Here is a 13,417-nt window from a genome sequence, read left to right as displayed (position 1 = left end):
CCAGGCCTCTGGATGTCAAAGCTCATTGAGGGTCTCATCCCGCAGCCTCAAATACTTGTGAAGGAGGTGTTGCCTTACACATGCCCGGTAGATGTTCTCTGTGCATGTCAGTGCAGCAATAGTTTAATTGATAGAACTAAATTCCTTGAGTTGAGAAACCCTCCAAATAAAACATTTTTGCTTCTTCTATATAAAACCCAGGAAAATAAATGAGGCCTGCAAAGCAAACTGTTAACAACTGTGTTTTGATTGCGAGACTCTGCTGAGTTCCTTATGTGAGTGTGGTTAGTGAAAAGTGCATTCAGGCCCTGATGTACATGAAGATATCCTTCCTACTACTCTCCTGTTGTCCAATTGTTTAGATGGGCAACCAATTAAATCCTCTGAATGTATTTTGTGGCATTTTTTTTTGTAAAGGTTCCTATTTCCTTTCCTAAACATTTTTGAAGACACCAAATTTCCACCATAATTGCATTTTTTTTTTGCATTTTTGAGGTGTCAAAAAATACATAAGATGTAATGAAAGCTTTAAAAATACATGAAAATGTACATAAAAATAAAAAAATAAAAAGATTAAAACTTTTAAAATATTTATAGCTTGGAATTATAAAGATGCCTAAACATTGGCGTTTGGCTCAGTTTGGCCACCTGATTCAAGCTCAACAAAATGCTAACATCTAATTCCGTCACTGGCAGACTCTTGACTTTGCTTTCTTCTTCTCACACGTGGGACGCACGTCTTTCGAAGGTCGGCCCTTTTGCTTTGCTTTCTCCTTGGACAGTTTCTTGGTATTGGAGCCAGCACCATCTTTGAGTATCTTGTCCTTTGCATTCTTCTCCTTCTTTGAAGCTCCGTGAGGTCTACCTGCCGTTTTACTTGGTGGAAAGTGGTAGAAACCCGGAGTCCCCTGAGGTCTAACGGTGGAGCTCACCAGCCTTTGTGTAGTTGTAGATTTGCGTTTATCCTTCGATTTTTTGGCAGTTGTCACACACACCGTTTTCTGACGCTTTTGCTGTTGGATTTCTGTCTTAGACTTGGATTCCACCTTTGTCCCTAAATCGGCCAACTTCACTTTAGTCGACTTAGACACTGGTTTTGTTTTTACATTAAGTCTTTTAGATGTTAGCTGTCGTGGAGGTTCTGTAGAAGTAGCGAGCTTCACAATTTGCTCGGCGAATGTTAGCTGACGTGGAAGTTCTGTAGTCGTAGTGATTTTCATACTAGGTGTTTTAGATGTTAGCTGATGTGGAGTTTCCTTAGCAGTAGTGAATTTCACATTAGATCTGGCAGATGTTAGCTGACGTGGAGGTCGTGTAGCAGTTGTGGGTTTCACACTAGGTCTTTTAGATGTTAGCTGACGTGGAAGTTCTGTAGTAGTAGTAGTGAGTTTCATATTAGGTCTTTTAGATGATAGCTTAGGTTGACGCTCTGTAGTCATAGTGAGTTTCACATTAGGTTTTTCAGATGTTAGAGATTCCTTTGTATTCGTGACTGTCCGAGAGGTCGGCTGTTTCATCGTAGTCAAAGTTGGCCAGCTGGTGGTCGGTCTTGCCGTGCTACGTGTTGTGGCTGCATGAGGTGACCTTGTGGTGGTTTTCATTTTCTTGGGAGCAGACCTGGTAGGTAGATTGTCGTTTGACTCCAGGACAGTCACTGTTGGGAAGAAAAAAAAAAACTGAAAATGTGCACATGGCGTAACTTTTAGGTGCATTCTGGGACATACATTAAATATTTTGAAAGTTGGAGTAAAATGTTTCACCCATTGCAGAGACATAACATTTGTTTATTAAATACTTTTGTAACAAAGAGCTCTGTTCAAAACTAAAAATGATAATATATTACGTTGTAATTACATGTGTATGTAGTGTTCATAAATACCTGGTGTCTGATTTCGTTGTGGAATATCATGGAGTTAGGATTTCAGTCTAAACAGGCATGTGGTGGGTGACGGAGATTCCAACCCAAGTGAGGTAAACATGTCCTCATTATATTGGTAGCTGTTGCTTTTGCAGGTTCAATGGCTAATTGTAGTTCCATCCCATCCATCCATCCATTCTGTACCGATTATCAGGGTCCAGATCACAGGAGCAGCAGTCTAAGCAAAGACACCCAGACATCTCCTTTCCCAGCCACCACTTGCTATTCCTCTTGGGGGCTATCGAGGTGTTCTCAGGCCAACTGGGAGATATATCGTAGCCTCTCCAGCATGTCCTGGGACTACCCCATGGCCTCCTCCTGGTTGGACTTGCCCAAAACACCTCCGCAGGGAGACATCCGAGAGCCTCATCCTAATCAGAAACCACAAACCCCCTCAAATGGCTCCTTTTAACGGCTCTACTTTAAACTCCCCCTGAATGTCTGTGGTCCTCACCATAAAGCCGAGCTGAGAATACCCCATGAAGGAACTTCATTTCTGCCACGTATTTTCACAATCAAGTTCTGTTAGTCACCACCCGAAGCTTGAGACCATAGGTGAGGGTAAGAATACACATGAACTGGTAAATTAAAAGCGTTGCCTTTTGGCTCAGTTCTCTCTTCACCGCAACCAAACAGTCCAATGTGCACTTAACGTCCAATGCTGCTCCAATCCACCTGTCGATCTCGCACTCCCATCTTCCCTCACTTGTGAACAAGATACCGCGATGCTTTAGTTCCTCCACTTGAGGGTGAGGTGGGGAACTCCAACCTTTTCTGACTGGTAGCCATGAGCTGAAACTCGAAAGTGCTGATCCTCATACCCAACCACTTCACACTCAGCCACAAACCTCCCAGAGTGTACCTGAGCTCAATACCCGAAAAAGACAACAGGAAGCAGGGGTGAAATCCCGAGGTCATTGAACTGGGCCTCCTCTACCCCTTGATGGTGGCCAGACATTCTGTCCATAAAATTTGGGAGTGGTCTCTCCTAGACTTTTTCGTATACTCCGATATGAGGATGGATATTTGAGGAGTAAACTACAAGGCAATGATTATATTTTTTATATTATGTACATTAAAGAACCATCAACAACAAATCAAATTAATATATTAAACAATTATTAGAAAAGTAAAGTTGAATAAATCGGACTCTGCAGCTGCATGAATAAATGGTAAATTACAACTTCCAGTTAGCGGAAAATAGCTCAAAATTTGATAGATAGATAGATAGATAGATAGATAGATAGATAGATAGATAGATAGATAGATAGATAGATAGATAGATAGATAGATAGATAGATAGATAGATAGATAGATAGATAGATAGATAGATAGATAGATAGATAGATAGATAGATAGATAGATAGTTTGGTACGTAATACTCGTATGCAAAATTTGGTTGGCCTAAATGAAAGCAAACTCAAGTTATCGTGTTTTCACACACAGACAGACACATAGACATAATTCCATGAATGGAATTTTCGGATACAGGGAGGTCAAAACCGTTGAGATTTGTCAAAACCTGGACATCGAATTTTTGGACACTTACAATACTTTCCCTATACTTTGTATGGGAGAAAGTCAGGGAGGTCTAAAATGTTGAGATTAGTCAAAATCTTGAAATCGAGTTTTTGGTGGATTCCAATGTTTTCCCTATACTTCACATTCGAGAAAGTCAGGAAGGTCTGAAATGTTGAGATTTGTCAAAATCTAAACATTGAATTTTTGGATGATTACAATACTTTCCCTGTACATCTTTTACAAGAAAGTCAGAGCGGTCTAAACTGTCGAGATTCATCAAAATCTTGATATCGAGTTTTTGGTGGATTCCAATGCTTTCCATATACTGTACTTCACATACAAGTAAGTCATGAAGGTTTAAAATGTTGAAATTTGTCAAATTCTCAATATCGAATTTTTGGACGATTCTAATACTTTTCCTATACTTCAAATACTTTGCATACGAGAAAGTCAGGGAGGTCTAAAATGTTGAGATTCGTCAAAATCTTGATATCGAGTTTTTGGTAAATTCCAATGCTCTTCCTATACTTCATATACAACAAAGTAAGGAAGGTCTAAAAAACTGCGATTCGTCAAAATCTCAATATTGAATTTTTGGACGATTACAACAACAACATTTATTTATATAGCACATTTTCATACAAAAAAAAATGTAGCTCAAAGTGCTTTACAAAATGAAGAATAGAAAAATAGAAGACACAATAAAAAATACAAATAAGTCAACATTAATTAACATAGAATAAGTAAGGTCCGATGGCCAGGGTGGACAATACTTTCCCTGTACTTCTTATACAAGAAAGTCAGGGAGGTCTAAACCGTCGAGCTTCATCAAAATGTAGACATCGAATTTTTGGACGATTACAATACTTCAACAATACTTCATATGTGAGAAAGTCAGGGAGGTCTAAAACGTTGAGATTCATCAAAATCTTGATATCGAGTTTTTGGTGGATTCCAGTGCTTTCCCTATACTTCACATACAACAAAGTCAGGAAGGTCTAAAAACCATGCGATTCGTCAAAATCTCAACATTGAATTTTAGGATGATTACAATACTTTCCCTGTACTTCATATATGAGAAAGTCAGGGAGGTTTAAAACGTCGAGATTGATCAAAATCTTGAAATGTAATTTTTGGAAGATTCCAATACTTTCCCTATACTTCATTTACGAGAAAGCAGAAATTATGAAGAGGACTGATGGAAAAATGGCAGCCCTGGCGGAGTCCTACAAACGCACCCACCAGGAACAAACAGCAAAACTATTTTTGAACAGGGCCAGGAGATAAGAATGGTGTCAGAGGGTAAGAAGGGTTTGAAACAGAGAGACTGAAAAATTGAAGGAAAAAAAATAACAAGCAAAGGGTCAACACCTTGGAGAAATTAGTTTTGGGAATAAATTCATTTGATTAAAACGGATTTTGTATCCGCAAACTTGGCGAACTTTTTTAATGAAAGGGGCCAGGAGCGGAGAACGTAGTCAAGAGTTCGTGTTGGGTCGCAACCAAAGAATGGGCATGGATCGCTCATCAAGATCAAAATGCAAAGCAGGATCAAAGTTTTAAAGAAGCAAAGCAATTCAAATATTTGGAAATCTTATAACCAAAATTAGATTCACACATCCACACTATTTTTATTCAAAACTCAGGTATTAAAGAGAAATCAGGGTCACTTTTTATGTGGTCTTTCCGGTGACATGCCAACCGTGCATTCGTGGACGTTTCTGGGGTCGACTGCTATAACAACCACCGACAGAATCGTTCTAAAACTGGTGGCACTCCTTGGAGTTTAAAACCCTTTAAATGGGTTCCAACTTATGGAAAATTAAGCCAGGGAAAGCTGGCGAAAAAATGAATACAGACTGTAAATCATAAAAATCAAATGAAGAAGAATTCAAAGGGATGACCTTCTGACCCATCGCTTTGTAATCGGGCAGACAAGACCTTTGAGGAAACGTCCCCAACAGAGCAGATCACTGACCTGACAACGGCAAAAACGGCAAAAACAAATGGTGGCGAGGATGGCGCAAAGTAATTCACAGCACAGAAGGTAAAATAAACGGACTTCAAACTTAGGTTCCTCGCCTTGGGAAGAAAACCTCAAACAGGAGTGTAAGAACATGCCATTTAGCACACAGACATCTAAAAATTGAATTTAAATAACACAATTTATGACAAGCATGTCACACCACCTGCACTTCAGAAAACGTCACCCACCTGAAGCTCAATGTGTTCGGGCCCGGCCACTACTTGGATGGGAGACCATCTAGGAAAAGCTTGGAAGAGGTGTTGGTGAGGCCAGCAGGTGGCGCTTTACCCTGTGGTCTGAATGGGGATCCCAATGCCCCAGTGCAGTGACGAGGACACCGTACTGTAAACATGGCGCCATCCTTTGGATGAGACGTAAAACTGAGGATCTGACTCTCTGTGGTCATTAAAAGTAGGGTGTATCTAAATTGCCCACCATGGTCTGATCATTCTGGCCCCCCAATCATCCTCTGTCTCTAATTGTCTCTCTCTCTCTGTCACCCCTTCACCACCTAACAGCTAATATGTGGTGAGCCGACTGGCACAAAATGGCTGCTATCACATCATCCAGGTGGGTGCTGCACATCAGTGGTGGTTGAAGTGGCTCCCTTCTGTTTATGTAAGGAGCATTAAGCAGTGAGAAAAGCACCATATAAATGTAAAGTATTATTGTTATTATTATACTACGTTCACACACGTGGGACTAGGAGTGAGCAGAGTGGACCGAGTGGACGTAATTACCCGCCAGGCCAGGGGGTGGCAGGGTGCTCTAAACCTATTTCTGTTATCTCTGCAGACCAAATACGGGAAAACCTGCCTGATTTAATGCCACTTCCTGTTCCGGCGCCCAGACTGGTGTCACTTCCTGTTCCGGTCAAATGACATCACTTCCGGTTCACGGCATACAACACCTCCATCTTTCCAAATCAGTTCAGTTCAATCTGGGAACTCAACCAAAGAACAGCCTCTTGTTTTCTTTAAACCTTTTGCAGCCTGGGACAATATACGGGTGGCTGCCCCAAACCTTTCCCGTGCGTTGAGACTCATTCTTTCACATACAATTTAAAAAACAAAAGAAGGGATGAAAGCAAAGCAGCAAACAGCAAAGCCATTCGTGCAGCGGACCCTTTGACAGGCGAAAGAGTTAAGAACCAGAAAGAAACGGGAGCACACAACTGAGCTCTGATGACTTACATGCTTGAGGTACAAATGGAACTCGTTTCCCCTTCACTTTCACAGGAAGCGGCTTATGCTTGCATTTGCCAGGTGGTGCCCTCCTTCAACAAAAAAAAGAGAACAATGAGGAGAAAATGGCATTATTAGCTGGATAATCATCAGATAGTTAAGATGCAGGAAAACGAAAAGGGAGAAGAAACAAAGGCGTGAATGAACATCCATGGTATGGCCACCCCCTAAATATCCATCTACTTCAATTAACGTACCAAACAGAAATCAACATGGAATGGGACAGCAGCCCACTTCAGGTCCATTAGGCAATTATTCAGATGCAAAAACACGGACACACAACTCACAAGTGACATCATGCAGGAAATGCAGCTCAGAAAATGGTAGCTTGTCCTAATTTGTCCCCCCAGAGCACATCTGGCAACACTTCAAGTCCGCTTTAGAACGTCCACCTTGATGTAAAATGCATACCTTGAAGGGTCAATAAACTTGTAAACTGTCCCGAATGGAGAATGAGAGCTGGGATAGGAAGTTGCCAAGAAGTACAATTCTCCTAAAACAGAAACAAAAGCAAAGCCGTTAGCCGTAAGAGCTCAGCCACCTTTGTCTTTTTCAACTCGACTCGTGTTCTGTCATGTTCAGGCTTACGATTTTTATTCTGTTTTATTTTTTCACAACTGTTCTTTGGCTTTTAAAAATCATTTTAATTTAAAAAGTAACGCGTATTTTTTTGTTCCCACCTGTTTTTGCCAGTGTTATAATGTGATTCACGTTCTGTTGTGGTGCCTTCGGAAAGTCGGCAGCCACTTCACCAAATCCAAATGGCATATCCATAACTCAAAAAAGACCCATCCTTTTGGAAAACCACTGGGAGCAGCACAACTGCCTTTCCCGCGTATCTATCTATTCATCTACCTATCAATTATTATATTGTGCCTTTTCTATCTATCTACCTTTCTCTTGACTTTCCTTATGAGTGCCGTCATTCTGGGATAGTTTTGTTGACAGGAATTCGTGAATGCTTTTATTTATTTCCTTTCACCTCTGACATTTTCTACCATTTTAGGATGTCAATCTTTCCACCAGTCTTTCAGGACTTCAACCAGCTGGTTTGTAATAGACACAGAGTCACACACTTCCATTCTCTACGGCTTCTTCCATCCCTCCCAGACTAAAAACTCTTTCAGAGTTTCTTCAGATTTCACCGCCTCTGCAGAGAAGCACGCAGAATGAAGGGTCTCCTCATTGATAATAAAGTGGACTGGGCCCTCCAGCAAGCCAGGAGTAGACCTCATAACATCCCCTTTAAGACGAACCACAATAATGAAACCAGCATCCAATTGCTCCCCCCATTCTACCCTAACAATCTGTTTCTCCCACTGGTCTTCACACCCCCATTCGGTAGCCATTTTTTCCCTAACCATCCCTTGATCTTTCTATCTCCTTCTGTCATTCATCTAAACTATGCAAACTTCTCGTACGCAGCTCATACCACAGAACAGGGTTACATTCCTCACAGGGCACTTTGAGCCGTGACAAGTATGGTTATGTCACTTGCAAATACGTCCCCGACAATACCCTGGTCCTTCTGGTAAATTTAATATTTAAAAACAGGCCTCTTGCCAGTCTCAAAATCTGATTTACTGCATTTCTAGCAGGAAGTGTCCAGCCATCTACAGAAACAAAACAGGGAGACAGCTGGCAAGCCATTTGACATCTGGACCATTAAAATGAAAGACCTTATGAAGCCACTTCACCTCCTTTGATCACAGCCACACTGATCTCCATCTTCATGTTCTTTCACAGGGCTTCAAAGACAGCTCTTCATCTTTCAGAAGATGCTCAGCTCATTCTCACCCTGGGATCACACATTTCTCCAGGCCTATCTATCTATCTATCTATCTATCTATCTATCTATCTATCTATCTATCTATCTATCTATCTATCTATCTATCTATTATATATATAGCGCCTTTCACTCTATCTATCTATCTATCTATCTATCTATCTATCTATCTATCTATATAATCCTGCCGACAACGCTAAAATATCAATCTTTCTATTTATTTTATAGTACCTTTTATTTTTGCACTCATATTTTGAAAGTGGATTCCTTTGGGTGTTAATAAAGTAATTGGGATTGGTATTTTATATTAAAAACTGTCTACAGACTCCCAAGATTCAGTTTGGGCAACGGGCCTGATTCTGCACAAATTAATTTTTTTTTTAGTCCTCTGATTCATAACTTAATGCCACTCATTGAGGTGAATGTTAGTTTTTTGGTAAGGAAAATTCCTTTTGGGTTCTTTTAAGCTATTTTTCTTACTTGGATAAAGTTTCATTTGTCATTTTGGTCGTTACCGTCTTTTGGGTATGCGTCACGAAGCTCGTGTCACATGATCTTGAGCGCTGCATGACAGATGTGGAAGTTCCGCTATGAACGCAGAGCTCCTGGAACACAGAGTCATCCCTCAGTAGATAAAATCCTTCAAATAAAACCTGGGAGCTTAGTTAGTTCATCTCCAGGTAGGCCCAGTGCTAGGCTTTGATTTAGTTTTGACATCCTTCTATCCCCAACTTCTCTTTTGATTCGCCCTCGTGTTTCGTTTCACGGTTATCTCCTTCCTTTGCCCGTCCGGTGTGACGTGCCTGACATGCCATCTCCTGGTCTCCCTTCATCTCACAATAATTTCTGGAGGCGCAGTCTCAACTTTCCCTCTCAGATTTACACATTCTCAAGGATGTTGTCCTATCAATCCTTTTCCTAAAATTGGACCGCAGTCCCAAATGATGGTGTCTTTCCCTCCTATCAGCTTTTTTAAACGGCAGGTACTGAAAGCACAGCCAAAAGTAATAATGTATGATATACAGGAGAGAATCGCCTTTGATTTACTTCCCATCAGTTTTATGTTTCGATTTATTATAGAGAAAATAAAAATGTCAAACTTCACCTGCTTCATCTTCTGCAAAGGAGATGATAAATTTGTGGTGATGATTGATCATCCTGGGGAACGCGCAGGTCGCTGTCTCACCCATGCAGATTTGCCTTTCTTTCCAAACTTGATTCTGCTTATCTTCCTGCAATGCCATAAGTCGACTAGATGAAAAATAAGATCTCAGATTTTAGGCTTTATTAGCAGCTTGAAGAGATTTTTCAGGCTGGCTGTTAGTTGATGTTGAACCGTAAACCGTCTGCTTCTCTACCTCTTTATAACCAGCCACTCGGTCGTCTCCACACATACAGTATCTCAATCTTTACTTTCTTAAGATTTAACATTTATTATTATCCTTTCACATGTATCTATCCATATTCTATAACACCTTCCACATCTTTCTTCCAATCTGTCATGAAGTTATTGGGGGCTTTATGCACCCCTGACCCCAGACACAACAAGCGTGACTAAGGTTCAGGTCAAAATCAGCAAACAAAGCAAAGCAAATGAAGATAAGTTTGGACCACCACCACCAGCTGAGCTATCGATCCAACTACACTCCCAATTCAAAGCCCACCAGACCGAGGAAGAGGAGGAGCTTCCTTTAAAGCTGGACCCAGGAGTACTTCCATAATGTCATATGCATACTGCAGGAGCACGTCCAGGTCAGATAGATAAGGGCTGAGCAGCCATCCCCATCAAGAGTCCATCCAGAAGATCCAAAGACCCCAGAGAGGGTTGTCTGCTCCAATGACAACTCACCACATGATGCCCTGGGGATTACAAACCAATGTGATGCATACTGGAGGGACATATGGCCATGGCAGGCAGCTCATCCATTAGTTCAGCCACCCAACCGAGGAGGGTACTGTCCACCGGACGGTCCACAAACTCCTTCACAATGTCTTATTATCATCAGAACAATTGTGACGAGAGGAGATCATTCAGCCCGTGACAAAGCACGCCAATCCCATCCACTCCCTTCATCCAAAATAACATCACGTCAAGTTTTAAAGGCCCCTGGAGGCCTTCTGTCTGCCACACTACTTGGTCCTTTCTTACATGTGTAGGTGGCTCTCTGTGTGATGAAGAACTTTCTAATGTTTGTGCCCTCAACAAGTTTCGGAATCCATGAGAAACCAAATAAAACAAATAAAATATTATGACACTTGGTGGCATTTGGGGATTCAGAATGGCACCATAAGTGTCACCCCTATTGATTATAACCGAGTATATAAAGATGCAGAGGAGGCAGTGCAGTAAGTAATAAGGATTTAGAAAAATAAAGGCAAATATCTCCAAATATATACCTACCCATTCATGAAGTCTCCAAAAATGTAGTAACCATTTAGATTTGGGTTTTCGCAGCCACGATACACGTAGCCTCCGGTCACTGATTTGCCTGTTAAGTGGCTGTAGGCAAAAATTGGAAGAATGTCACCTGCAATTAAAAAGAAGAACAATGGCGGCTTAGAGCCTGCTATGCTAATGTCCTGACTCAGGGGGAAAACAGGAGAGCAGAATACCGGGAGTGTAAACCGGGAGAAGCGACAAAAGGCCAAAACAAAAGACAATAAAAATAAACCGTAGTGACGAGGGGCAAAATCAATGTCAAATAATGGGTCTTAACCAGGCAATACAAGAAAAGAAAGCACACAATATCAAAATGAGAGCAAGGAGTTTTATCTGCAGATTGGGGAAGGTGCCTAGCAAAATCCTGACCTTTGTCAACTTTGTTGTTGATCAAGTCAAGGTCACGACCCCGGATAACCCGCCCCTACAGATAACAAACAGTACGCAAACGGGCTATGGAGCATCAGTTTACAGTCTAAATCATGACAGAAAGCAAAAGTCCAACATATAATAATACAACGAGTCCAAGTGTCGTTATTTCTGAAAGCTTTATAGTAAGACTTCAAGAGCCCCGAAGCACACAGGTCCCAAACAGTACCAAAAATGCTCACTAGAGGGGGAAATCCCATCAAAAAACCCCAGACAAAGATAATGAAATTGCTCTGAAATAACATGAAGCTCTGTGGAGCACAAAAAGGTGTTGCCAGTAAAATCAAACCAAGGTGAACAAACTCTTAATACAGAAATCCAAGGTCAGAAGGTCAAGAAAGGGAGCAGAAAGCCCACAATTCCAGGAAACACGAGAAGCATAAGCAGTGGCATTAAAATAACACTCACCGACTCCCTGGCCCATTTGAATGAACCACCAGGATCTGTGGGAACCCCTCACCTGGTTTAAGCTGAAGCCCATCTCAAAAGTACTGGGCACATGGCAAGGACCACCCCTGAGTAGGACGCCTCTCTATCTAGTTCTTCACACACCCACGCTCACTCATCCTGGTGCTCATTCACCAGTCACCTTAATCTACATGTCATAAATGTGGAAAATATATAAGTGGTCTGCAGAAAACGTCCAATAAACAAATTCAACTAACTCTCACTTTACTCCGTCAGCTCGAACAGAATAAGAGACGTTCAAAGTCCATAATCTGGTGTGGGGATCCTGGCTTACCTAAAGAGGAGTTCTGGCACAGTTTAACATCAAAGCATTCAAATCCTTCTTTTGCTCTCCAGCCGTAATTTCCTCCTTTCTCAATGATGTCCACCTCTTCAAATCGGTTCTGGCCCACGTCGCCGCAAAAAATCCGGCCTCTCCCTTTGCGAGTGACGGGGTCGCCTCTGTCTACGGAGCATCTCCACATGTTCCTCACACCATAGGCGTACACCTCTGGCCTGGCATCCCTTTCATGGACAAAAGGGTTGCTGTCTGGAATTCGGTACAGTTTGCCATCCAAACTGGTGCCATCTACATCGATCCTCAGCACTTTCCCAAGTAGTGTGCTTCTGGTAATAAAAGGTAAAAAATGAGATGTGGAAACATCTCAGTGGTGATCGCTAGAATGGGATGCTTGCGTCAAGGTGATGTTTCCATTTTTTTATGTTTAATAAATTTGTAAACATTTCTAAAATCCTGTTCTCGCATGGTCATTCTGGGGTATCTAGTGGGACAGACACGTGCAAAACGAACTTTGCAGTCCGTGTTAGACGAGGACTTACTTGTTCTGAGCATTTCCAAACTTTCCAAAGGGATCACCGGATTTCCCGCCGTCTCCAGTGAAGATGTACATGTAGCCATCTACGCCAAACAGGATTTGTCCTCCATTGTGATTGGCAGCTGGTTGTTCAATCTCCAGAATCGCCCTGTCAATCAGTGGACGCATGAAAGGACAAACAATTAGATTCACGCATTTCTATTCTGAAGTTCATCAACTAGAAAATATTTGATAAGGTGCCACATGAGAGGTTGGGCATCAAATTAAAAGAAGTGGCAGATCGGGGTGATGTTCTTAGATAGGTGCAGAATTGGCTCAGACACAGGAAGAAGAGGGTGATGGTGCGAGGAACCTCATCAGAACTGGCCGATGTTAAGAGTGGTGACCAGCAGGGGGCAGTGCTAGGGCCGCTGGTATTTTTAATATCTATGAATGATTTAGATAGGAATATAAGGAACAAGCTGGTTAAGTCTGCAGATGATATCAAGAGAGGTGGATCAGCAGATAATTTGGAATCCGTTATATCATCACAGAAGGACTTGGATAGCATAGAGGCTTGGGTAGATTTGTGAACGATGAAATTTAATAGATAGATAGATAGATAGATAGATAGATAGATAGATAGATAGATAGATAGATAGATAGATAGATAGATAGATAGATAGATAGATAGATACTTTATTAATCCCAAGGGGAAATTCACATGTCAGTAAATGTAAAGTATTACATATAAGAAGTAAAAATGTGAGGTTTGAATACACAATTGGCGG

At 41.5% G+C, this 13,417-nt stretch overlaps 1 protein-coding gene across 1 annotated transcript in view; it reads right to left on the bottom strand.

The window, feature by feature from the left end:
• Nucleotides 1-573: 573 nt before the first annotated feature.
• The window catches only part of hhipl2 (HHIP-like 2), a 29,113-nt gene continuing 16,269 nt past the window's right edge, over nt 574-13,417 (bottom strand). Inside the window, exons 4-10 of the mRNA XM_039738930.1 lie at nt 12,652-12,795; nt 12,107-12,438; nt 10,897-11,023; nt 9,601-9,746; nt 7,121-7,202; nt 6,659-6,741; nt 574-1,654 (exon numbers count right to left, since the gene is read on the bottom strand). Coding sequence (XP_039594864.1) covers nt 687-1,654; nt 6,659-6,741; nt 7,121-7,202; nt 9,601-9,746; nt 10,897-11,023; nt 12,107-12,438; nt 12,652-12,795 — 1,882 coding nt within the window. The 3' untranslated portion in view covers nt 574-686. The remainder of the gene's footprint in view (nt 1,655-6,658; nt 6,742-7,120; nt 7,203-9,600; nt 9,747-10,896; nt 11,024-12,106; nt 12,439-12,651; nt 12,796-13,417) is intronic.

This window comes from Polypterus senegalus, chromosome 16 (assembly GCF_016835505.1).
Source record: "Polypterus senegalus isolate Bchr_013 chromosome 16, ASM1683550v1, whole genome shotgun sequence".
Lineage (NCBI taxonomy): Eukaryota > Metazoa > Chordata > Cladistia > Polypteriformes > Polypteridae > Polypterus > Polypterus senegalus.
The sequence above is the reverse complement of the archived record's forward strand: the minus strand, read 5'-3'. Positions and strand labels throughout refer to the sequence as shown.